General features: G+C 39.9%; 1 protein-coding gene across 1 annotated transcript in view; it reads left to right on the top strand.

The window, feature by feature from the left end:
- Positions 1-19,530, top strand: part of NELL2 (neural EGFL like 2) — a 137,779-nt gene extending 118,249 nt beyond the window's left edge. The window contains exons 16-20 of the mRNA XM_088530377.1: positions 2,439-2,579; positions 11,955-12,148; positions 13,123-13,299; positions 15,474-15,698; positions 18,755-19,530. Of these exons, the coding sequence (XP_088386503.1) occupies positions 2,439-2,579; positions 11,955-12,148; positions 13,123-13,299; positions 15,474-15,698; positions 18,755-18,805 (788 nt within the window). The 3' untranslated portion in view covers positions 18,806-19,530. The remainder of the gene's footprint in view (positions 1-2,438; positions 2,580-11,954; positions 12,149-13,122; positions 13,300-15,473; positions 15,699-18,754) is intronic.
- The last annotated feature ends 7,949 nt before the right edge of the window (positions 19,531-27,479 follow it).

Genomic DNA, 27,479 nt, shown 5'->3' on the forward strand with positions numbered 1-27,479 from the left:
CTAGTTTGTTTGTCAGTTTACCAATACTGACATGACATTCAAGGTTTGTTTTCCTGAATAAGCAGTGAGTTCATCAGAATGCATTTGGCCTTTGCCTGCAGCACACTGCTCATAATTATAAAGCTTACACATTCACAAATAAATTGCTCTGAAGAGAGGAACACAAGCTTTCTTTAATTCATATCTGTTACTTTGACCTAAATAAGACTTTTTCCTCTACCTCGTCACCAATAAATAAATTCCACTTTCAAGAAGGGAAATATATGCTATCCAGTGTCCTAATGCGTTTTACGAGGGTTACAAGGCAGTGAGTATTAAGGTCTGAACAAGAGCTCTCTACTTTTTCAGTTTCAGACTACACTCTTCATCGATTTGGCCAACCTCAGCATGTTATCCTCTGTTGAGCAGATGATCTCCCACCTTTAGTGAAGTAACTTAGATCATGCCCCAACAAGGAAGCTATCTTTTTGCATATTCCCTCATGGTATGCTAAGTTCTAGATTGTAGGCTTTTCTCGCCTTGCCTTGCCTTGCCTTGCCTTGCCTTGCCTTGCCTTGCCTTGCCTTGCCTTGCCTTCCCTTCCTTTTTTTTTTTTTATTTGATTTATACACATAACAATCTATGTGTATATAAGTGAAAACTAGTAGATAAGGCTTAGACTGCAAACCCACCTTTTCTCACTCCAGCAACATAATTTTCATTGATTTTCCTCTGGGCTACTTCTGTAGCTCAGGCTCGTGCCTGCTCACAAGGAAAAGGCCCAGTTTATGCTGAGTTGTAAGGGTTTGACATTTCTTAGTCCTGCATCAGGAGTTATTATATGATTATCCTGGAAGTCACTGTCGAGTTGAAAATTCTGTGCTTTAAACCAATCAATAGCTATTAATTAATTCCTGATGCACAGAGGTAAAAATGTATCTGTTTGGTTCAGAGCTCTAACAAGAGTACTGTTGGTTTTATCATGATAAATACTGATAATTTCAACCAGAATCACCTAGCAAAGAAACTATTGACAGAAAAAGCTGTAATTACTGACACTGACACAATGAAAATTTCTTAGGAATTTACCTCAAATAACTATAACGCTTTTAAAACCCAATACAGTGACGAGATGTCTGGTCATTTTAAGATGACTGTATCTATCTTGTAATATAAAATGAAGTGTCAGAGACCTATTGGCTTGTAAATAAAATACCGCAGAACAGATTACGTCCCATTCCTCACAGTCTGTAAGAAAAACAGAACTTGAAAACAAATGCAGATGGTTGAGAAAATACCTTACAGTGTATGCAGCTGTCTCCCAAATACTTACTAACCGCTTTACCTGCAAACATGAGATGAAGCATTTTGGATAGGTGAAAAGGCTTCATTTTCTTTTAAAAGTTTGTTTTTGAATAAATATCGTAGGAGACTTGAGTGCATATATCTGTATGCTCTACCTACAAGCTAATATTCTCAGAAGAAAGAATTGTGCTTTACAATTGATTTTTGCAGCCAGTGTACACTTTCTCCTATGAAAATAGCAGATGACATAAATGGGAGCCAACAGCCACTATGAGCAGAATTCTAATGTATTTATATATATAATTTCAATGGTCATTTCATGTCTTTTCATTGTACCTGCATCCCAGAGGATACTAGATCAATGTCTGATGTACTTTTAACAATTTGAGTCTTAAATTGTTATTTTAATATCCAATTGTAAAGATTTCTGATTGAGTTCTGTCATGGCCAAAAAGGGCTTATGAAAGCGTGAGAGTTTACTCAGAATTCAAACTCAAAAAAGGGCTTTTTCGGAGATTCTTCTTTTTGAAGGAAATCTTTAGGTTATAAGTGTCTATGCTTGGAATCCTGACAGTTCTTTCTGATAGTAAGAGGAGAGGCTGATTCTTGACATAATTGGCTGCAGAGGCACTGATGTAAGACGAGAGGAGTGCCACAAGACAGGGAATTTCTAGTAACCTAAAATCAGTGTCACCACAGGCAAAAATTAGTACTAAGGATACATGGTTTTGATATGCCCAGAAACAGTCTTGGTTTATCAGGCAGCCTGCACTCATCAGTGAGTTCACCTCTGGAAACAGCCTAATGCCTTTCTATACTGTAGGCAGATAACACACAGATACAAAGATATCAGATGATCTGTTGCACAGCAAACAGAAAATCTATCATGTATTATGACAAAATGAGTTGCTAATATGTAAGCAATAAATAGGATTAACAAAACCTCCAATGTCAGACAGCCAAGTCAGCCAAGACCTTCTATGGAAAGATTCCAAAATCTATCACAACATACTTTGAAAAGTCAAGTGTTAGTAATTAAAGTACTTCTGTGAAACTGGGGAATGCTACAGACTTGCTTCTTCCATTGGGTGAAGGTAGTACTTTGCTCTAATTGAAATTTCTTTTTCTTTTCTCTTTTTGTTCTTCCTAAACAGACATTGACGAGTGCTCAGATGGCTTTGTTCAGTGTGACAGCCGTGCTAACTGCATTAATCTGCCTGGCTGGTACCACTGTGAGTGCAGGGATGGCTACCATGACAATGGGATGTTTTCACCAAGCGGAGAATCTTGTGAAGGTCAGTATCTAAAGCACAAGGGGTAGTGTTACTGCCTGCATTACAGTAACATCTACCATTTCTAATTGCTAGCAGGCACTGTATCGGGGAAATTTAAACTTTGACCTAAATAGATCATAGTCTAAAAAAGCAGTAAATGGGAGACAAAAAAAAGGAAAATATAAATATTCCTAATTTATAGGTGGAGCACTGACCCACTGGAAGATTCAGTGATTTACTAAAGATAATAAGTCAGTAGTACTTAAATCAGAATATCTCTGGCACTACCTCTGCTTCTGTGCCTGGCCCTTGCATAAGAACTGGGAAAAAGAGATCATATTCAGTGATCAATCTCCTCCCATCCTCTTTGTGCAACTGAAGTCCTAAAATAGAAAAGCCAAGGATTTTTTTTTCCCTCTTTCTCCCAAAAAGGGAGCAAAGGTTGTTTAATTTTCTCTGAAGGCTGGCTTTTATTTGCTAGATAGCTGCAAAGGAAAGCTTAGATACAAGATCAAATTACAGCATGATAGGAGGTAATCATTTGATCTGCAGTTTGTGCTGAAGGCTAAACTAATGCAGGTGACCTCGCATTTACCATGGGCTGATAGCCTGCACTGTAATCTGTCACTCCACAGTCACCCGGTCATGGGTCAGATTCTTTACATGTGGAAATGGGCCTCAATCCAGACCCCTGTTTCTCTCCTTCATTTCTTGTATACTGAAATAGCCTGTGTTGCAGATCTTTTCCATTGCAGAGGATAATTATGCAGCTCTCACAGCCCTACCCACACTCGGGTTATTACCACAGTGCTTTTCCTGTATCTAGACCAACCACTTTTAGAAAGCTGCAGAATAACCCTACAAGCTGGGAAGCTCTGTGACCTGGCAGGGGTGCCGGGGATGGGAGTGTAAGAGAGACAAGGAGACTTGAAGGTTTTCTTTGTTTTATGAATGACATGAGAAGGAGCAGTAGCTTTGTAAGTACTGAGTTATTTTCAGATGCAGATCTCTTAGTATGAAATTCTTCTGCTTTTAAGATTTTACACACTTCTACTCTAAAAAAAAGGAGATCAACCCTGTCTTTTTTTACCATGGACTAGTTAGGGCAAAATTAGTAGTCTTTCTTTCTTCTTCCTCTGAATACTTAAATGTTCAGTGCTCACGCAGCGTAAGCCTCCCCACCTTGCTGTTTAAATTCACACTGGTGGGCAATATCAATCCCAAAGGGAAGGCATTGAATTAATTTTAGTAAGGCAGACACACAGACTGTTCCCTACCGAGAGCAAGAATGACCTTTGCAGGATCCCCATCACCAACGCTTTATTTCAACACATTTTCACCACAGCTGAAAGCCTGTATTCCCAGGAGGAACCAGCGACTTGAGTCAGCGACTGCTTTTATAAGTCCGACTTTCTTTGGCAAGAACAAGCTAAACATCGGTGTTGGCTGGCCAGGTGTTAATACAGGAAGGTGCAAAGACTTCTGAAGAAGTTGTGATTCCCCTGATTGTAGGGTCACCCTTCCTTTACCCCCGACACAAGTAGTACCGTAGCCAGGCACTTGGGGAGATATTTCTCAATAGCTACCCCCAAATTTATCTTCAACTTCAAAATCCCATTTGTCTTGTGGGTTTAAGGCAGTGATGTGGCACTTGCCATCTTAAGAGATACATGATTCCTCATCCAAAGTGAAACTTTAGCAGCACATCTGTTGCTGGATGTATGCAAACATGCAAAAATCAAGCAACAATTCCTAGGCAAATGGAAAGCTGAGGCAAAATGTTGTTACATGTATGCAGAAGTGGCAATTAATAGTATGTCTTGGCCTTTTCCACAAGGCATCAGCAGCTCTTTAAAAAATACACACAGAGGCCAACAAGTGATTAGAATTAGTTCACGGATACCAAGAAACTGTCTTCAAGTTTCCAACGATGGGAAACTTTCAGTCTTATTGATTGCAGCTCTAAATTTTGGAGTATGTAACAGCTTGAGATAGGAAAAAAGTTAGATATTTTATTGATGTCTTACTATATCACTTTTTATTGGATTGAAGCCTGTGACATTGCATCTGGATCTGAAAATAAAATCTGAAAAAAAGGTATGAAGAGAAGGCTCAAATCTATTGCAGGTGAGCTTTCAGTGTCAGAACACAGGCTGCAAAGCAGTCCTTTTCTCCAGTGACCTTTCCACTGTGAAAAATTCCCCTGCTGGGTTTAAAGACAATTTGGCCACTTCTTCGGTGTCCCCTAGGAAAGAGGTGATTAGCCTGAGATGTTGGTGGGTGGCCCTTCAGACAGTTACTGTAATGGGGTAACAACTTCCATTCTATATTAATCTCAAATCTGAATTTTTCATGTCTGAATTCAAATGTTTTCTTTCTTGATTGCTGTATTGGGTCTGCCTCAAATCTGGGGCTGTCAGTGTCCCCGAAATATCTGTCTGGAGCTACAGAGAGCACTTCTGAGATCAGCGGCAGTCACCTCCTTTGTCTCCTTCAGCGAAGTCTCCATTTTTAAAAGATACAGATAGAAACACCCCTGTTAAGATCGCAGAGGCACAGGAGCATTTCTTTCAAAACCTTTAACAGGAGAACCAAATTGCCCCCTGCTACTTTTTCCAGGAAGTGGTCCCACTAGGATTCCTTGGTAGCATCAGACTTTATCCATGCTCGGTAATGAAATAAGCTGCTGATCTGCCTACTTTACACATACATTGGCCTTGGTTACTATTGCTTCTTTGGCACAACTGAGAATATCAAGTATTTAGACTAATGCTGCACTTGTGAATATGAAGAATAATGCACTTGCACTAGTGCAGCTTATAATCTTATTTCACTTGGTACGTACAAATGATCGAAGATCTAGAGATTCCTTTGCTATTAGTTTTGTTTCACATTATACTCTTTGGCAGATCTGTAGTCTCAGTAACAGTGACCAGGAGAAATGCTGTGAAAGGCGGCTGCAGGGCTTTAACGCCTCGCAACAGGGCTTGCTGTTTCTCCCTTGGAAGTAGAATTATGTCATGCATCATCTTATTTCCCAAGAAGTGGTGAAAGGTCTGCTGCTTTGCCTCGGTGTATTTCATGGGTTTGGAAAGTCTCAAATTTTATAGAGATATAAATAGGCATTTGCATTCAGCATGGTATATTTCTTTCCCTTCAGCCCCCTACGGCTTTTCTTTACACAGTCATACTGGTGCTCTAAAGCTTGTCTCTCACCTACTATTTCATAAAGAGAGGTAAGCTGAGATAATAGATTTTGCAGCCTCAAACTTCATTGTATTCAAAAACTGGAATCTCTGAGGGCAAAATCCTAGAATAAGAATATTTAGGCCCAGTTACCATTTGTTCTTCAGTTCTCTGTAAGATCCTGATTCCTTTGAATCTGTTCCCTGCAATGTCTAAAAAGCCTTCAAAATCAGTTGAAGAGAGAGGCTGTATTAGTTCATACCAGAAATAGTGCAGGATGTACCTCATCAGTTGCTGGACATCTTGCACACTTCTGTGTCAGAAGAATAGCTCACCTAATTAATTGAAGCCCCTTTGGACTTAACCAGAAGCATCTGACAGATACCAGCTGTTGTTGATATATAAGGTGGGAGCAAAATATCTTCACGCTCAGCAGGTATCAAATTCTTTAGATGAGACAGCTGCAAATGAAAGCATTGGAAAACATCAATCCAAAATGCCCAAGCTAATTCAAAAAGAGGATCCCAGTCAGAGGGGTAGGACTCTCCTTGAACAATTTTTTTTCCATAACCCAGAATAATGAGTGATGGAGGCTAATTAGAGACGCCAGCATGTTCCTCAATCTTCCTGAAAGAACAAAGTCAAAAGCGGCCACTTCAGCATTCATATCTCTGGATCTAGAGGGCAGAGGAATTGCTTACCATCAGGATGTCTGATTTTATATCACAGTACATTGAATGGGCTAGCATGTTCATGAGATTTCCCTTGTTTAAAACCACTGTCAATTCCTAACTCTACATTTAGATCTTCCTGCAGTCCATCATTCCCAAACTTACCTATTTAAAGTTTCAGTATTAGGTGTGGGAACACAATACGAACATCACCAGATAGGAGGTAAATGATTTCTATGGAAACAAATCAGTATTTAAATATTCTGGAATGTAGGCAGCAGGCCTACCACTTGGCCTACTGTAGGCAGTAGGCCTACATTCCAGAGATGAGAGAGTTTCTCATATTTTATAAAAGGACTAATGTGGACAGGGTATCTTGCCACTGTGAGGTTTGGCAATTTGAACATATTTAGTGTATCAGAAACAACACTACATGTTACTAGCATCCAAAGTCCATCTCAGCTGTTCATCCTGCACATCACCTGATCAGTCTGACATGTGACTTTTGGCAAGTCACAAGTACATTATACTCAATTGATCTGCTATTTGAAGAATGGTAACCTCAGTCAATAGATTGCTTTGGAGTAGACAAGAATAGAACCCAAACTTTCTATCTGGAAGATTTTGGGCTCCCTAACAGTTACATGTCTTGCTGTTTTGCCTTAAGCAATAAATACTCCGGGTATCCTCATAGTTGCTACCTTACTGAGGTAACACTGCTCCTCAGAGCTGAGGTATTCAGTTACCTCAGTAGTTCCAGGCTAAAGGAAGCATCCACTGCTCCAGCCCACCTAGGGAACTGTTTCTTCTTAACAAAGATGCACAGCCCTCTGACTGTTACCAGAATATATCTGTTAGGAAACCTTGTCTGGAGGAGATGCTTTCCGGCTTTATGTGAACATCATGAGTGTAAGTCTGGAAGTCTTAGAAGAGGAGGAATAGGAGAAAATTACAGTTAGTTACATCAAAGCTCTTTGTCACCACCTATAAAGGTGCAAACTTTTTTTGTTGCTGGGTTTTGTCTGCATTCCTAACAAATCTGTTGAGTTTTCTCTTTTGTAGTTATAAATATTGTTTTTTTTTGTCCCAGAGAGTACTGAATTGACCTTTTTTGAGCTATCCATGGTAACTCCAGTATCTCTTTCCAAAATAGATCTAAAAGAGTGACCTGTTTTTTGAATGGGTATTGTGCCTTGGATTTGAATCTCCCTAGCCATTTTATTGCCTATTCCATCAATATCACAAAATATTTCACAGATGATTTTTGTCCTTAATACTTCATTATCAACAACCCGTTTGAACAGCGCATGTTCAAACAGAGACTTCTGTGGAACTCCCTTGGGACAGTTGTCCATTGTAGAACTTGGCCATTTATTGCTGCCTTTTATTACTTAATAATTAACCAGTTATCAGTCTATGAGCTGACTGCCCCCTTTGTTCCATGGCAGATTATTTTCCTTAAGAGTATGTACTGTGCAAGGGAGCTCATCAAAAGTTTTTGAGTAAAAAGGTACATTATATCATCTGGAACCCCTTTTTAAAGTATTTCTTAATTAGCAGTGTGCATTTACCCTGAATCTATAATACAGTGTCTTCTTTCTAAAAGCATCTGATATTTTTGGTTGCTAGTCTCATTCATTTTTTAAAAGCTTCATCATTGTAACATAGCTCTCCTTTCAAAACTAAGCACTATCAGAGTGAATTTGTGCGGCCTATTTAATACCTTTAGGAATGCTGAACTTGCATACGTTGTGGTCATTAGTGGTCACCAGTACCGAGTGGTTGTTCAGCAGTGGCAGTTGTATTAGAGCCTGCACACTGCTCAGGGCCGAGTCAAATGTTGCTTTCTGCCTTTGGGATTCTTTGACTATATGCTCCAAGAAACAGTCATTAAATCTGTTATAATGTAGTCTTGCATGTAGTCTTGTAGGTTGCATCCTGCTGTAGCACTAACTCAGTCTATGTGGTGCTACTGATTTTTTTTTTTTTTAATGGAGTTACCTGTCTTTGCTGCTCTTAAACCGTGAAAACAGAGAGTTTCATCATTCCAGTAACTGTGACCATTTTGTATACCCCTAGTCTTGTATTTTTCCTGTTGAGCCATTAAATTACTTGGATACAGTTAACTCCTTTCTTTAGGATATAGCATTACGTTTGCATCCCTGGGTCTCTTTTGTCATTGTAATACAGTTGTTCTCTGAGATGACAGGGTTAAAAGGAAAATCCTTTAAAATGTGCCAGATAAAATTGTTGCAATTTTTAGTATGGATTAGTTAAATAAAAATTGGACCTTAATTTAGCACTAGATAACTAGTGACATTTTGGTTGTTTTTCTGAGGCAAACCTTCAGGTCTTTTGAGACTCAATGTTCTAACATCAAAATACTCAAGCTGTTTGATTCCTAGGCAATGTATTGTAAATAGCCTAAAGTGAATAGATATGTTTTTTAAAAAAATGATATGGGAGTGATAATAATAAACCTCTGTGACTCAGTATGCTGGAAATATGCAACCTGTAATACTCCCACCATTATATTCTGCAGCAGCAGATGCAGGGCCAGTGAATACTGTCTGTAAAGGTACAGAGTTTGGAGAGATGGTTCTAGCTCTAAACAAAATGTCCGTAGCATAATTCACTGTCTCATGGAAAGCCAGAGGAAAAGAGCTAGTGAAATTTTGCTTGGCATGGATGACTTGTGCATAAGTTCTTTGCAGATAATGACAGCAGCTTGTTGTGAGTGAATGATGCCACTGAGAAATTTAATGCTTGTAAGCTTGTGTTTCTGTTGGCTGTGACAGGGCTGTTTCTGATTAGCTTAGAATCAAAGCCTAAATAGCTTCTGCTTTGACCTGGGATATATAAATTATCCAATCCAGGACATTCAATTTTATCAATCAACTAAAAAACAACAGTTGGGATTTTTCAGAAGTGCTTGGACTTGTCAATGATAAAATCTTGACTATTTTCAGTATCAATACACTAACTATTACTGACTGTTCTTGAGAAACATACCCCAGAAATATTTTCCCCCCGAACAAGTTATGAAATGCGTTCGTACATAAGCACCGAACACAGATTTACAGTTTATACAGGCACTACTTGTTGTTTAAAGGAAACTGTTCTTGTTTACAGGACAGCAGAATTTTGTCCAAGTATCTCATATAATATAATTGTTCTGGGTTGAGTGGACAGTTTGTTTAGATGAGGTATTAAGTTGTTGATGACACTACATATGTGAAAGTTTTGTAAGAAAGTGTGTTTTAAAGAAATGAACACAACTATCTAAAAGCTGTTTATTAAAAATGCCTTGAATAATAAAGAGAATACTGCTGTTAATCATATTTTAAATGGGGGAGAAATTGTTGTTCTCTTTATTGTGTAACTTAAAAACAAATAGGTTGTTAAATTGTTAGATTATATCACTTTCAGTGTGGAGTTAAAAAAAAAAAAAAGGAGAGTAGATCTTCCACCCCTCAGCTCAGATCAGCACCAATCAGTCCTTCCTGTTATATGTTTGTCTAAATATCTTTAAGGCTGGAGATTGCTCAGCAGCTTCCCAGTCATTTCTTCCACTAAGTATTTTTCCTTATGGTAAGGAAGGATTTTCCCATTTAATGCATCCCTGACATTTCAGCTGCTAGGGCCTGTGTGAACTGCCACACTGAATTAAATTCATAATCCTGGTTGTCCTCTGTCCTCTTACAACAACCCCAGATGCTTCAGAGGATAATGAGGTAGGCTGTGTGGAGATGTGAGAGGATCTGCCCATTTTGGATTATCTCACTGGTAAGCAAGGTCACCCTAAACCCTAGTACAAGAAGTGTAATTTTTCTTGCAAGATCTGTTAGCCTTACAAGTCTGAATATTCTTGCTAGTTTTATGCATCTTTGAATATGAGATTTTTTTTTTCTTCTCTCTCTACAATGTCTTGTGGTGTGAGTATTATAGATTCTTTATGCATTGTATGAAAAAATAAATCCTTTTGTCAGACTTGAATTTGTTGTCTTTCACTTTTGTTTACCATCTCCTTTCTTGAATATGGAGAGCATATTCTTCCATATGGAGAACAAAAGCTCTCACCTTGTCTTCTCTGGAGTATTCTGAGGGGTTTTTTTATATATATGTATATATTGTTATTTTTGGTTATGTCCCTTCCCTGCTAATGTTCTTTTAGAGATGAACAATCCATTTCTATCCAGATCTCAAATTATACTTTTCTCATCCTTCACAGAAGCCTTGGTAGTTTTGCAATTCTTTTTTTCTCTTTTTAAAGATGGATCCGTTCTTAGTGAAGACAGTATTTGAAATAAACCCACAGTACTGATTATTTATATATGAAGTTCTAATAATTTGCATGCTGCTTTTCATCCCAATTCATATTCATGTTAGCAACCTGTTTACTTTTTTTTTTGGTCTGCAGCCGCATAGAATTGAAATAATTGAGTTGTTTTCCTTCAGACTTGAATGGAAGGAGGTTTCACTTCCATTGCTGACACCAAAACTGAATGTTGTATTAAGTTTTTGTGCTGATTGTGAAAGACACGTGTATGACTCTGCTGCTTATTTTGTCTCATATCAATCTGTTGGATAGTTAAATACCACAGTGTTACTTTTTAATGAACTCTAGTTAAAGAGCTTGGGCTGGACTGTCATGAAATCAAATTTATAATGGAACTCGGTGGAGCTACTGCTAGTTGCACTTGCCACAGACCTAGCCTCTTCTTACTCTTCTAGTGTTTTCCACATTTTATTTATATCACATATTGTTGTTTACCTCATGCCTTTTCAAAGCTAATTTTTTCTAGCTAACTTTTCTCCAGTCAGATATCTGCAAAGCTAAATGAGGGCTATTCAAGTATAAGACAGAAGATATGATGCTAGTTTGTCCTTGTTTGTCCTTTAAAGGCACTCTTGAATTCTGAGATATGATTGTTTTGAAGACTTTTTTTTTGATTGGGAACGTTAATTTTGTTCTTTATTTTCTATGCTACAGCTAGAAACTATAGCACTATAACACTGCAACTTGACTAGTTAAAATATTCCAGTTTGTATATCCTAATAGATGAGGCAGTTCTTACTTAAATGAGCCTGCAGGCCAAGCATCACCTTTCATGTTAACTTCTTAGCAGGTGAACTCTAATGTACTAGACAGAGACAGCAAAAGGTTTTGAAAGAAGTTTCTCTGGCTTTCTTGTTTAATTGAACATCTCGTATGAATACAGTTTACTGCAAACTAATGGGATTCATGAGCTAAGTATTATTTTTCATCCCGTGTTTCTTGTGATTTCCTCATTTTATCTAGCGTGCCCAGTAGCATTTGTGTAGAAAAATATAGATGAAAACTCTTTTTTGTTGTTTTTGTTTTAAGTTAATGTGACTTGAAAAATGATTTTATGAACTTGGAATTATTTCTCCCTGTACTGAAGAAGCACAAATTAATTTTCAGCTGAAATCTGAAGAATCATTTATAGTGGCTGCAGAAAGAACATTTTTGTTAATTGAATGTGGTCTGAAAGCATTGCATGGCATGTTTTTGCAGACATTGATGAATGTGGAACTGGAAGGCATAGCTGCGCCAATGACACTATTTGCTTTAATTTGGATGGTGGGTATGACTGTCGATGTCCCCATGGCAAGAACTGCACAGGAGACTGTATCCATGATGACAAAATCAAACACAATGGTCAGATTTGGGTGCTGGAGAATGACAGATGCTCTGTCTGCTCATGCCAGGTCAGTAAAGATAAAAATTAGCTGTTTCTGCAAGACGGTTGTAGGGCTGAAGAGAAAACCACAATAATTCCAGTGAAATTCCTGCCCTTTCTGCTATGCAGCTGGTGCTACATAAAATTGTTACTTTATGGGGTGTTTTGGGGAGAGCCTCCTCTCTCCAGCCTGCACAGACACAACTACCTTGGGAAGTTTATTATACAATTCTGTGAGAAGGATGTAGTGCTATTTTGTTTGTAGGGATACCAACTTGTCTTTTCTTGGTGGGAAGAAAGACATTGCCACTCATAGATACTGTCTGCCTAGACATATTGGTGCTTGTAACCAAACCCATCATCTCTAGCAGATGGCTGTAAATATAGATGGATTCCAAATGCGAAGGGTAATTTCAGCTTAACTTTCTCAAATGTCTGCTCCATGATGCTGATCCCAAGCTAAATGTAGAGGAAGTCCATGTAGAATGAAGAGCCATTATACACTGCTGACCAAGTACTGAGCATTTCAGAGACGCAAGTTTCATTAGCATAAATCTAATTTCATACTACACTTTGTTTTCCTTGTGTAAATAACTGCACAAAAGAGGACTGATCTGGAAGTTTAAAACAAGACTTCACTAGCACCTATACAAGAACAGTATAAAGCTAATGCAATCCTTTCAAATTTGACCTTGAGAGAAACACCCTTGGGTTTTATCACCATAGACAAGACTGTCTTAAGACTAGCTGCATGAAGCATTTCTGTAAGACACTGAGAATGGGCAGTGATCTATTAGTGTGCAGGGGAACTTGTGGTACTTAGGCAGAGTGCACTGTGGTTTCTGCCTCTGATTAAATTGCGTTTTAAAGAAGTTACATAGTGGAAATTGTCTTGATCTGCCAGTGGCTTAGAACCTGTGCCAACAAATCAAGTTCTTGTACACCTGCTGTTGGAGTTACACAGATTTCTGCTTTTGCTCTGTGTCTGTCTTGCAACAACAGAGCGGCTGTGTGATGTGCCGGCGAATGGTCTGTGACTGTGAGAATCCCACCGTTGACCTATTTTGCTGCCCTGAGTGTGACCCACGGCTCAGCAGTCAGTGCTTGCATCAAAGTGGAGAGCTTTCCTACAACAGCGGTGACACCTGGATACAGAACTGTCAGCAGTGTCGCTGCCTGGTAAGGCTTCTGATTACAGCACACAGACAGAAAGAAAATGAGGTAGGAGATATTTTGCTGTGTGCATTTTGGTGCATTAGCAGCCTTTTAGTTCCCTCTGGAGTATGTACATGATTAAAATGTGTTTTATTTTTTATGGATATTTGTCAGTATTATCAAGTTCCAGCCAAAAATGTGTTTGGACATAATAGAATACCCAAAATTATTTGATGATGAAGGTTGTTTTAACAGAGTGAAGGTAATTTGGATGTGGAATATGTGCAAGAACACAGGAATTAAGAGACAAGTGAGTCTTTATAAGAAAATTCTAAATACATATGAAATTATAATCACAACTAATAATTTCTAAGGTTTTGATAGACTAAAATCTATTCATTCAGACATTTCCAGTAACAGAAATATCAATAAGACTTGATGCAGTCAACAAAAAGGTATTTTTAAAGCTTGTGATCCTTTTACTAGGCATATATTTTAGATTCTGGGCAAAACCTCTTCTGCCTGATGCAGTCCAGGAAATTACTGTGACAGAAACAATCTTAAGACAAAAACAAATAGTTTTTCCCTCATGTTAATTTCCAAGGGTACAGCTTCATCCATCTAGCAGCTTTCCTGTGTCAGAACATCATGAAAAATAGCTAGAGCGTTTGTCCTGTAGACAAACGTAGCTTTCAGTGTTACCTCAACTAAAATCCAATGAAAAAGATTCCCAGGTGCTTCATTAAATATCTTCAAAACAAAACAACAAAAAAACAAAACAAAAGACAACCTACAGCTTGGGACTTCAACAGATGTCTCTTCATTATTCAAGATGCTACTTATGTAACTAAAGGCTACATTCCTCCAACTTTTTGTTTACTCTTTACAGTGTTCCTCAGTCCAAGAAATAAATTGAAAGTTCCACATCAATAGTGGATTTTAAGATTACTTTCATTCTTAGCATCATATGATTCAAAAAAAAAAAAAAAAGAGAGAGAGGAAAATTGACCCAGATGAGAATTTTTATAAAACAGAAACTTTGCAATACTTTCTGCGGCAAGAAGAGCAAAATCAGGGCTATGGCAAATTCCCAGGGATCTTTCTCACCTTTTGCTCTGGAGAAATTTAACTCACCATTATTTAACTCACCATTGCTCAGAGAATTAGATACAGTTTTGACTAACCTTCTTTCCCGGTCCAAATGTTGCTTCATTTCTTTCCTCCTTCCTTCATAAATCCTGTCTGCTCATTCTCTGCTCAAATGACCTGAGTAAGTTTTTAGGTCAGAGATAGATCTGTTCCAAAACGAGTGTTAATTTAAGAACACTCTGAAATCTTTTCTTTGACTGATAGATGTAAAAAATTGGCCCTTGTCCAGAATTGGATGCAAGTTGGTCCCAACTTCCAGTAACTGAAGTGAATAACTAGACATCTTAATATTTGTGTACAGGAGCACAGTAACTTCCCCAAAGAATATTCTGGCTCATTCCAAGTCTCTCATTTGACCTTCTCAATTTCTGGTTGAACCCATCATGTAAAGTGCAGAAAGTGGGATTTAGCTGAGAAATCAGGTGATCTGATCATAATGTCAAAAATGGGTGGTAAGTGGGCCGAGGTCCTTTCACTTTCATTCCCTGTTAAAAACTGTGTTGCTGGCAGTTTACTATCCTTACTACAATCAATAGACTTGTAAACTTAGCAGAGGAAAAAAAAAAGCAGCTCCTTCAGAACTGAACATCTGAGGGTTTCTTATGCCGAATCAACAATCTTAATAGAAGTCAGAACTAGAGGAAGGAGATGTCAAAGCACTTTTGAAACATAGTGCTGTTGCAGCTTCTGCCACTTGAAGAAGTAAGACTTAACAAGAAAAAAATCCATACTCCGTATTTCATGAAGTTTAGGTTTCAGTTGCAGAGTTCAGTTTGTTATTTCAAAATTAGTTCAGTTGCAGGGTGTATTGACATAAGTTAAATCTGATACCCTTCCTGAATAGCATGCAGCAAAAAGCACCCAACTTGCTGTTCCCCATAGGCAATGAATATTAGTGATCTCTGCACTACCTTTTGAATAGGACCAGATGGAAAAAATGGTTGGCTAAGGAACATAGTGCTGAGTCAGAGAAAGAGGTAATAAAGCAAATAATAAATCAGAACAATAACTCATAATCTTCTCATGTTCTCGAAACATTTTTTTAACAGCAAGGAGAAGTTGATTGTTGGCCCTTGTCATGTCCGGAGGTGGATTGTGAATTCAGTGTCCTCCCCGAGAATGAGTGTTGCCCACGCTGCGTCACTGACCCCTGCCAAGCGGACACCATCCGTAATGACATCACCAAAACCTGTCTGGACGAAACCAATGTCGTTCGCTTCACTGGATCTTCTTGGATTAAGCATGGCACAGAGTGCACCCTTTGCCAGTGCAAGGTAAAGAGCATAAAGTTAAGCTGCAATGTCTCTTTCCCAGTTGGTTCTGCGGCATATAAATATTAATGCATTGAGTCTGGTCAGTAGATAGTCAGTGTCTCACTTGCTTTAAAAGCAGAGGAGGTTAGAGTAAAAATGTTCAGTTTCGTGAACTTCATTCTTGCATGCACTAGAGTGATGGCTTTAATGCGCTAACAGGTCAGAAGTAGGACAAGAGCCCATGCTGCAGTGTGCTTTGAGCAAGTCACAGGGCTTGCTCTTTTCCGTGAGAATAGCTCCTTTCAGATTTGATTGCAGTACAGCTCCATGCTTTCTTGCAAATGTACACAGTAACAAACAGGTATGTAAGATTAGATCACAAAAATTGTGCTCTGTGTCATGCTACAAAATTAGCAGAACTGATTTCCTCCATCAAATACTTCACATATTAGTTACATAGGTAGTATGTTACTAATTATATAGATATATAATTTTCTTTCTTTAAAATAAATAAAATCAACATAATGTTTACAGCATCTAAGAATTTTTATAGTTAAAGGAAGTTAGTTTGAGGAGAAAAAATTACAGCTGTGGGCTAGCATGAATTCTAGCATCTTTTTTTTTTTTTAAAGATGCAAGAGAGAGAGAAGTTAAAATAAGATTTTCCTATTCAAAATAAGACTCTAAGTAAATTGGATTATATTTTTGATAATCCAGTAGAGAAGACTGACAAAGAGTGATTCCACCATAGTCAGGGAGAGAGATACAGAAGGATTAATCCAAATGATATGTCCCTCCTCTTGAAATTCAGCATTGCTTTGGTCTTTATCTAATGTCCTTCCCAAGGAGGAAACTTCCCAAACTCTAATAGGTTCTACCATAAACTATTCTGAAAAGGTGTGCATAAAAATAGTGTATTTTACTACTTGCTCCTGGGAGAGAGAGGCAGTAATTGATCATCCAGCAGAAGCTGTTAAGCACTGACACCTTTCTATGGACTGCCTGACACAACCCTGTGCACAACAGCACTTGCCACTGCTGTTGAAAGCACAGTCCTTTTACTAGGCTAGTGGTACTTGCTCGGTCAAGTGCAGAATTTGTCTCCATGTCAGAGTTGGTCTGTGGCTAGGAGAAAACTCTGTGATCTGACTTGGTGGCCAATGGTTAGAAAGCCAGCTGTTGCCCAAAGGATGTTGAGACTGGTCTACCTGCACAAACCTGGGTCAGTGAGGTCCATAACTGGTGGCATACACCAGTTGTAATGGTGAGAGTTACTTTGGAGGGAAGAAGATTAAACAAATGAGAGCTGCAACCAAGGGGATGAGGAAGAAGTGATTTTCCCACTGGTCCAGTATTTTTCTCTGTAAGGTCCTGTTTGAGCTTGGGCAAGTCACTGTGGTTTCTGTGTCTTGGTTTCCTCACTGCACAATGACTAATTATATGTGGTTCTTCTCCAAAGCACAAAGAGATTCAGTGATTCGAAATGTGTTTTTCACTCTCATACTGCTAATCGATGGCACTGCAGAAGAAATCTATTTTAGATCAGTTCTCCTGATGTTCATCTGCCTCCAGCTCCCTTTGCCCTTCTCTCTTAAGCAAAGATTGAACTGTAGGCCTGGACTAATTTGTATTCGGTGTAAACATACACATAAGGTTACTAAAATCTATTGCTGCATTGTGAACTTCTGCACAATTGAAACAGATACTCTGCTAAACTCCATACATTCAAAATGGCTCAAGTAAGAATTTGCTCTAAGAACCCATAAAAAACACCGTTGTATCAGTGTCCCGGCTACCTGGAATTAGATATTTCAGTGGGTAGTCACAAACATGAGTCCTTGATAAAAGTTATTGTGCCGTTAAATCAGATTTTCAATACGTAGCTTTGCTTTCCACATTATGGATCCTTGAATATCACAGTGCAAAACATACAACAGGGCAGTGATGCTCAACAGTGAAGATGTAGCACTTTGTCCCTCAGCAAGCAAATCTTATTCAGTTCTCTTCACAGAGTAGTATTCTTTTAGAAACACAATATCTGTTCATGTTCATGGCATTTTAATATTTTAGCTCTGCGTGCAAGCAGCCCTCTCCCTCCAGATCAGGTTGATGCTGTGCTCAGTTTGTGTAGTTCTGTCTCATTCGTCCTGTGTCATCCCACTCTTTTCTTGCAGAGCGTCACATGGAAGGTCAAAGCTCTGGGATAAGCCTCTCTAACCAAGCTACAGCAAAATAGGTTTACACAAATCCTTTAAGAATTCAGAGAGCCAGGCATGAGCTAAAGCTGCCTTAGCCACAAAACCATTTCAAATCACAAGTAAAGAAGGTGAACGGGAGGATTGTCTAACCTCCTGTCACAGAAAGAGTGAAGGAAAACATCTGAGTGATTCAGACCTTGGTCTTTAATCTGTCCTGGCAATTCAGTCATCTCACTGTGTTTGAGTTAATTTAAAAATAGTACATCCATTTTATTTGCATTGAAAAAACTGAGACTGAGGAAAGAAGTAGTGAGGATGTAGAAAACATAATTTCACCATCTTTTTTAATCATGTCTTAGGCAATCTGTTCCATTAATTGCTAATATTCTCAAAAACCAAAAAACGTCTAAACTATCAGAAAGAACCTTACAAATTAACCTTTGCCAGTGTTACTGCCTGGATGTAGTAATTTGAAGCACTTAGCGCTAAATAAAACTCTCAATCTCTTCTGTCTAAGTTAAAATAAATAAAACACAGAGTGCCCCAGTTCAACAGCCCAGTCCAGTGTGTACCCTGGGCAAAGAGCTGGTACCTTTAGAGCAGCTGAATGTCCTTCACCGATCTCAGCTTCTTTCAATTGCTGCAACTTTAGGGTGCAGACAACAGCAAACTGCACAGTTAGAAGAAGCATCACATCCCTTCCCTGGGGGGCGTGAAGGACAGGATGACAATTTCATGAATCAGATCTAAGTTTGTACATGTCTCTATTTTACAAATCTGTGTTAAAGTCTGGTGGGTGTTTGCAAATAACTAATCTTCTTAAATGGATTGAATTTGTATATGATGATATTAATTACTTTTCGTTGTTTCTTCCCTTAGAATGGCCACGTTTGTTGCTCAGTGGATCCACAGTGCCTTCAGGAACTGTGACACTAACAACCAGCTCTCACAAGCAGTTTCTGGTTAAAGAATTTCCTTCACAAAAAAAGAAAAAAAAAGTTCTTTAGACCAAAAATTTTACAAAATCAAAACTGAAATTAGATTGGTTTTGTCCATCTAAAGTGCAGGAATGTGATGAACTCAGTGAGGAGTCAGAGTGAAACTAATGGGACTCAAGAAAATCTCAGATGTATAAACCTTTGTGTGAGGTCAGGCCCAACTTCTGGCTATTTATATGTCTGAAATCATTATGCAGAATATTAGGTTAGTGTAAAATGACACACTGTAATGATGTACATAACAATGTCAAGATCAAAAATGAACTAGGAGTCTTCTGAAGCTTGAGGGTCCAACACTTGACGAGATGCAGAGATTTTTACCTAATCATATTTTGTTCTGCATAAATGTGTTTGATTGCTCACTGCAAAAATTAGCAGACATTTGAGTACAAGGATGAGGCCTTCAGGAATAAAGAACATAGCAGCTAAGATGTGTTATGTACAGTATGTGCTCTGAAAAAAAAAGATACAAGTTATTGTAAAAAAAAAACACAAAAACAAAAACTGTGATGCACAGGCATGGCTTCTTAATGTTTTCTGATGGGAAAAGTCATCAATATTTCCTTGTTTTACTGCACTTACTATTATTTCTTGATTGAATTTGTTCAGTATAAGCTCGTTATTGTGCAAATTTAAATAAATATTTCTCTTACCTTACGTTTCTTTGTGTTGCCTTTCCTTTTCAGAGAAGTTGTTGTATTGTTGTTGTTCCTCCTTTGCCAGGGCAGCTCAACAGCTATACCTTACAGATAATGCATATCTCCTGTCTAGCTCCTGTACACGTGGGAGTTTCTGCCCAGCACATTATGCCCATCATTTCCTATCTTTGCTGTTCCTCTGAGAGCACATGAATAACTTCCCATGTGGGAGACATTTCAGTGGATTGAACAAAGCAGTTTGCATAGCTGAAGATGAGACCCTGCATGCCAGGCAGATGTCCCTCAGCCTGGGGACCCGCCGTGTGTGTGACTGCGTCCGTCCTGGTTCACCTGGGCTCTTCCTCAGACCCCGGTCTCTCCAGCTGCAACACTTGGGTTGGTTTTTCTTTCTGCAAGCTCCTCGGCCTGTTCTGGCAGGATCCTTCTATGCATGAGGATCCCTCCACGGTATCTATTGGTAAAGAGGCACTCATCCATTAGGAGGGATCACTTAAATTCGCCAACCCTGTTTTCACTGTTGCACCAATAAATAAAAGCATCTACATAACCATGTTATTCTGGGAAGGAAATCAAGTATAACCAGCTGAGAGCAGGGGCTGCAAAGGCTGGATGTTTAGGGATATGGTGGAGGCATGCCCAAGAGGAGGAAAACAACTAGAAGGGCAGCAGTCTTTTAAATACTGCACTAGTAGTCCTTTCAAGGTGACTCATTTTTCTTCAGCATTTTTCTTACCAGTTTAATAGATGATCATGCAACCTGAGCGGGCAGGTTAATATTGTCTCCTTATGGTATTATGTTACAAGGGAAGTCTCTGTAAATATTTTTTCACAAGGCAGAATATTTGCTCTCAAACAGAAGCTACTTTGCGATATTTCATATACAGGAGGACATCAAAGGAGTGCCATGCAAACACATGAATCTGACAGATAACTTTTTGCACCTTTGTCCTACTGAATATTGCATGTTTTTGGACCAAAAAGTACAAGAGATGCCTGGCCAGTAAATGCAAATAATACAGATAACAATAAGCTAAAAGTCTGAAAAAACGTAAAAGAATAATTCATTATCCATATATATAATATATGTATATATATATAAAAATGAAACAAAGACTAGATACTCTATATCGGCCCATTAAAGCTATAAAGATTTTCAGTCCAAATGACCCTTTTGCCTCTTCAACACCTTGTCCATAAATAACAGCTACTCAAGGGATTTACCGTTTTGTCCAGTTCCTGGCAAGCTGCAATCAATATTCTTACAGGAGAATGTGAGCACCTTGAAAACGGGACTGCTTCCGTACGGAGGTTTCCTGCCTCCCTGTAATTGCCCAGAGGAGAAGCCCTGTCCCAGCTGCAGGGCACAGCCCGGCTGCTTTCGGTGGCAGCTGCCTACCTGCTTCCGAGGGGAGGTTTAATAGAAGATGTTACTGGCTAGGAACTGCACGTTGATTTTCACGAAGAATAGATACAAAATGGATATAGGAAATGCATGAAAAATAGTTTTTTTCTGCTTTTTTTTGAAGATACAGAAAAAAAAAAAAAAGAACAAACATTATTCAAGGACAAAATCTTCAGTTTCCTTGAGACGCTACAGAAAGCCTTGAATGCAACCACAGAGCTGGCACAAGGAAGGTCACATGCACAGCATAGCCGTAAGTATCCCCATTAATCCCGTTTTTATTCAAAACTAAAAAGATGTATGGATGGGAAACAAACATCCTTTTTCCTCTATTATCTTCACCTGAGTGTTGTAGGGTGTCTCTGCTATTGTGAGTTTATCGGGGCAGTGCAAACCACTAAGAGCAGGCTAGAAAGCAAGGACTCGAGACATAATAGTTAAACCTTGTATTAAATCCTTGGTGAGTCATTCAGTATTACATGTATGTAAAGAGAAGTTATTCTGCTGAACAAAGCTGAAATTCTCTCCTGAATAAAAAATGAGAATGGGCTGAGAGAATATTATCTAATTTATCAATGTTCAAGGTTACTAATTAATTGGGAGTTCTTCTAAAGGTCAACAAACCCCAGTGAGGCATCCTGATGACCCTCACTTTCATCCCCTTCCCATCTCCTTTCTGCTCAGTCAACCCAGTAATAAATAGTTCATGTTTCTGATTTTCCTCAGAAGGTAAATTTAAATAATATTTAAAATTTATGTCTGAATTTCAGGCCTCAGCTATCTATGGCAGCCAATATTATCCATAAAAAACAATTTGCATTTCTATCTTTCTAAAATATGTACTTAGCGTGAGACAGGTATATTGTGTTCTCTTACTAACCTTTCATTATTGATGCATTGTTTTCAGTACTAGAATTCAATAACTTCCATAAAGGAGCTGTCACCTCTCTGCAGAGTAATTGCTGTAAGTTAATAGACCAACAGATATAAAGGCAGAAATATCTTCAGTTACCCTGAATTCAATTCTGTGGTGAAACGAGTTGACAAAAGCCAGCAGCACTGTAAACAGCTGAAAAGGAGACTCTTCAGCTGCAAATTTCTGGTATTCAAAAATACCAGAACTGCTTGCCTGGCTTCTCAAGCTTCCAGGAGGCAACTGTATCAGGGCACATTCGTGAGGCTCAAAGGAAATATTCCTAGTCGCTCAGGAGGTTTTTTTTTCCAGGAACTGAATTTTGGTCACAAATATTTACCAGCATGTCCATGTGGGTGTGAGAAATGGACAATCAGGTAAGTGGCTCAGGAGGCCTCCAAAAGTTTGCATGAGTTCAAAGGGAGACCAGACCAGTTCACGCAAGGGTTGGTTTCACACGTCACTAGATCTGTAGGGACCATACCCAGCTCAGGACCCTCCCTGGTCTGAAAAGAGAGGGGGAGTAGCGTCGCAGAGACCTTGCTTTGCTCTCGTGCACTTCAGGAGGCCTCTGCTCAGGCCGCTGTGGCCAACAGGGTGGGGGCAGCAGTAGCCGCGCTGCTGTTTGACCCCAGCAGTTGTACTAATGCCCACAAATTTCACCTTAATGCAAAGCTATGAAACCTAATGGGAAGTTGTAAAATTTGAAAGATGGCAAAACAGATTTTATTCTGCCTTATTGGAAAGGGCTAGTTCAGCACCAGCGGGACTGCTTTTGGCGTTTGTTAAATATATAAAGAGCACATTTCCAGGTAGCACAGCTAAGGAGAGCAGCGTGGCCGGGCAGTGCCGGCGCGGCAGGGAGCCCCGACCTGCAGCTTCCCCCGCCGCAGCAGCCGCGTGTTCCTTGCTCTCCGTGGTCACGGCTCAGGCCATCTCTTCTGTTCCTATTTTGATTTTTAATTAAATATTTACAATCTCTTGATGCTTTGGCGTGCTGGCCAAATCTCTGACCTGGAAGGAGAAACACAGGGCACCACTGGATTTCTGTGTAGGAAGAGCCATTTTAGGAAGAGCCTGAAAAGGAAAAAGCCCATGTTGCAAATCCTGTTTCTGAGTTCTGAGCCATGTAAATGACAGGGAGCTTGTCAGTATTTCACCTTTTTGTTTCTTTCAGCAAGCTACTGATGCTAAAAAAAAACCAAATAAATTATTTAAAACCCATTTTATAGGCCACCCATACAGGCCTGCACTAAAACTTAGCAGGTAAGTCCATGCTGATTAGCATTTTCTTATTGCTGGAGTTTACACATAAGATGCCAGATCATAGAAATTGTTTAATGTAACTGGAGCTTTGCACTCTATATTCTACCAATATAGTTTCCATAGATCATTTCTATAACATAAAACTTTAACTACTAGAAAGCATAATAATCTATTGATCACATTATATTTCATCCATAAAAGAGCCAAACTCAATTACTACACTTCGTCTGAAAACCTGTTTTTGTAAGTAATATTATTTTATGATTTTAGACACGCAGTGCAACTCCCAGGATGACATTTATGTATCAGCAGTATTTATTGCATCTGTAAAATAGAAGTCTTTAAGAACTTATTTTAGGGCTGAGTCATAGCTGAAAACCAAAATAACTAGAGGTGCATCGCAGCAGCCAGAGCTTCATTTTAACCAGAAGGGCAGACGCAAGGAACTGAGACAAGGGCAATTTCCCCCCTTCCACCCCACCATGCAGCCCAAGGTGCTGCAGATCTGGCCTGGACCGATGCAGATCTGTGGCCATGAGGACCTGCGGATCTAGGTCCAAGCCTCCATGGGAGGCTCCTGTACCAGGAGGAACAGGGATCATCACCTGAAACCACATTTCTCCAGGAAAAAGCAAGAAACCAGTCTTTGAGCTGCTTTCTGAGGCAAAATCCCCCTTGTCGCCCTGCTCACACTGGCTGCGGACAAAAATTAAGCGCTTGCCACCCAGTCTCAAAGGGCGGCCCCAACCTGCAGCACTGACGTGGTCATTGGGCTCCATGGACGGACACCCGTCAGAGAGGTGGCAACGGCTGCAGCTCCGTCAAGGAGCTGACTTTGTTACCCCCCTGCTTCACAGGTTATTGAGCAAATCGTCTTTGCTTCCCTCCCGCTTCTCCCGCATGAACAGCAAGGTCGATACCCAGCAGATCCTTCCAGCACCGGTGCTTTCCGTAGCAAAGGTTGTTATTTTTGTCACACCTTCAAGCGCTAGTAAATTGAATTCATCATTTCTAGTGCTGGAGGCCATGAGACCCGCTACAGAGGTTTCAGTCAGTGTTAAACATCTCTTTACAAAAGCTAGTATGTATATATTCCCATTGCACATGGGTAAATGTTCATAAGGAGCAGTGCAATTAGCATTGCCTGATGTTTGCTACATTTAGATAGGTTTGGAATCAAATTCTTATTTTAGTCCCAATTTTCACAGTTTAGATTCATCTGTTTGTTGGTGCTTTGGGACTTGAACCGGCCTGAGAAATTGGTTTCTGAAATCTTAATTATCTTCGTGTTTTCTCCTGATGGAGGATTATAGCAAATCAAAGTTCTTTTTTTTTTTTTATTAAAAAAAAGAAACAGTTTCCAAAATTGGCAGCCAAGAAGGTCAATTTGCACTGTACTCCCACATGTCTAAATCCTTAAATCACCCCACCCCAAAGTCTGAAATGCTTCATCAATTCCAGCAAAGCTGTAGATATTCAGACTTTTATGCAGGCCACTTAGGTGATCTCTTTTATTTCTTAAAGAGCAAGTTTTCCTCAGTCATGCAGCTTTCAAATGATTTTTGCATGCTTCATGTATTTGAATTGCTTCTTATGGGTGATATCCACTTGCACATAAAGCTTCTCAGCTGTTGCATTTGGGTTTTTTAAGCTGTTAGAAGTTTAGGTTCATGTATCCTGTGCCCTGGCATATGCCTGCTCAGTAGATGCTGAAATTGGCCCATGTGCATTATAGGAAAGTCAAACTTTTGTTTGATTTAGTCTTTCAAATGGTTTCTGTGTGTTCGTCAGCTTTGTCCAAGCGTTTTCACACTAATCCACTTTACAAACGTAGGCCTGGATTTCTGAGCAATCAATCAATACAAGGTCAGCTAGAGGCATTTCTTGCATTGGGAGAGTCAAAACTTAGACACGGAGACATTTATAATAATACACAGAAGCCTAGATTTCACTGTAACCAAAATGCTTTTCATGTACAGTAAGAAATACACAGAATGGCTTCAAGGGAATAAGGTAATAATTTTTTTCCCTAGTTTAGCAAGAGCTGAGGTGTGAATTTATATTATATTTACTGAGCTGTGCTGCTCCAAAGCAGCAAATCCGGAGAAGTCACCAACCTCATAACCCAAATATTGGTCACCTGTTAAAAAAATAAACTTTCTCAGGATTAAAAGGTGTCCTGGACCAAAAGCTCCTGCTGCTGAGCTTTGAACACATTCAAGGACTCGTTAAATACACCCGAATGCATAGCATACATACATGATGATGGGGGTAAAATTAGGGGCTGACAGAGGATGCTGTCACCTTCTCTCTGCTGTGGTGCAGGTGACTCTGCTGTCCTGCACTGTTGAGGACAGGAACGTGCACATGGCAGCCACTGGATTTGACTGAAGCTCTTCAGAACATTGTTAGTCTGTACAGCTGTCACCACCTGTGACTGTCTAGCTGCACTCTTAGAATAGATATGGGTTAGATGCACCTGGTTTTGAAGGAAAACACCCGTGACAGAAACCTCCCAGTGCTAGAAGACCATGGCCACCAGTGGGAACACAAGAACTCTTCGCTCCCTAAAATCTTCCCCCAGCTGCTAAACCAGAGAGTGCTCTTCACTTAGGGAAGCCTGGGGGGGTTTGTAAGGCCTTGGGGCCCATATTCAGTGCGTTACAAATGTGCTCCTCTTCCCTTCCCTCTCCTCAAGGGTGGTGGAGGGCAGGGACGGCCGCACACAAAACCACACGCACGAAGGGGCAGCAGGACTCGGGCCGCGCCGAGAGGAGGGCTCTGCTGCGGCTACTCGTCACCTCGCTGCCCCCAATTCCACAGGCACCCTCGCTGCGCACCGCGGCGGCGGAACGGGCAGATGGCTTTGCAGAGCCTCCCTGATAAACGTCTCCCTGCTTATTAACACACCTGACATTTCCCAACTGCAGCCTCAGCTAATCCCCCTCCTATTTAGTTCATAGGCAAAAGTTCACACAGAATGCGTTTTGATCCTATTTGTACGACTACTTATAATTCCCATCCCTTCTTTTTGGTGAGAATAATAGCTTCCATCCCCGAGGAAAAAAAAAAAGAAAAGAACAGAAGTGGTGGAAAGCTCATTTATATTTATACAATATAGAGACAAAACTGCTTTCGAACTCCAAACAGATTTTTCCCTCTTAATCGCCTTTAGCTCCAAACAATAAGAGTCCTTCTGCTCTGTGGCTTTTTTTTTTCCTTCTTGGTTCGTGCTATTGTTTTGCCCATCAAAGCAAAAAGCTTTTTTTTTTTCCACGCAATTGATGAAAACATGTGTAGACAATCACTGGATAACGTGTATTGTCAGAACTGATTTTTTACACGTGATGGTGCAGGACTATGCCAGACCGTACCCTGTCCCTGCAGAACGGCTGTCCTTGGGCTGGAGTTACCCACCTGCGTGAGAGGCTGCACTCGCAGGCAGCTCCATCCCAGTGACAGGTCTCGATGCCCTTCTGCACTGCGGGATCCTGGAGCTTAGGTCCCCTCTCTGCTCCGCTGCGTCTGGGAGCTGCTCCTTCACCCCGCCACAGCAACGTGAAAAACGCTTCTCATTTAGCCTAAACCCACCATAAACGCTGGGTGCACCCAAAAACGCGCGACACGACCTCCTTGGACACAGCCTTGAACCTCCTGAGGTTTTTGTCCAGGGTGTCCAGGTGCAGCCTGCAGTGGGATGCAGGGAGACAAGGTGCCGGTGGCCTCATCTCCCTGTGGGTCAGAGCTTCCCACCCCATTTCATAGGCATCCATGGGAGATGCAGAGGGCCCAGTGCCAACAGCTTCTCAGGGCTCCCAGCCTGCATGGATGCAATCAAACACGGGAGTGACAGTTGCTCACGGAGCTGCCTGCCTCATTTATGCACTGCTAAATCTTTCTGAAAATACTGTCTTGCAGGAGAACAACATGCATAAAATGAATGATTTTTAATAATAATAATAATAAAAAACCTCACAACCCACAGGGGATGTAATCTCAGTGTCAGTTTGAACTTGCTAGATAGCTTTTACTCACTGGACTGCTCAGTCTTTTGTTAACAACCATGGAATTCAGAAATGTTAAATTAGTCACTAGAGAGTTCCCATTTTATTCCCTGTCTCCACTAGGAGCAAATAGAGAATTACAAGGGAAACATTAATAAAAAATCAACTATAATGGCTGCAAGGACTGATACAAAGTGCACTTCCTAGCACACATCAAGGTATAACAATATGAAAAATTTCATGCAATTCATGCTTAATACAGTGTGGTTTGGTTTTTCGAAAAGAACAACGTATTTTGCATTAGAGCTAAAATTGCCTCCATAAAAAATAAACATGAAAGCATAAGGTCAGTGCAGAGAGCA

This window comes from Tinamus guttatus, unplaced genomic scaffold (genome assembly GCF_059628265.1).
Source record: "Tinamus guttatus ecotype Peru unplaced genomic scaffold, ASM5962826v1 Tinamus_guttatus_pri_ptg000368l, whole genome shotgun sequence".
In the NCBI taxonomy this organism is placed as follows: Eukaryota; Metazoa; Chordata; class Aves; order Tinamiformes; family Tinamidae; genus Tinamus; species Tinamus guttatus.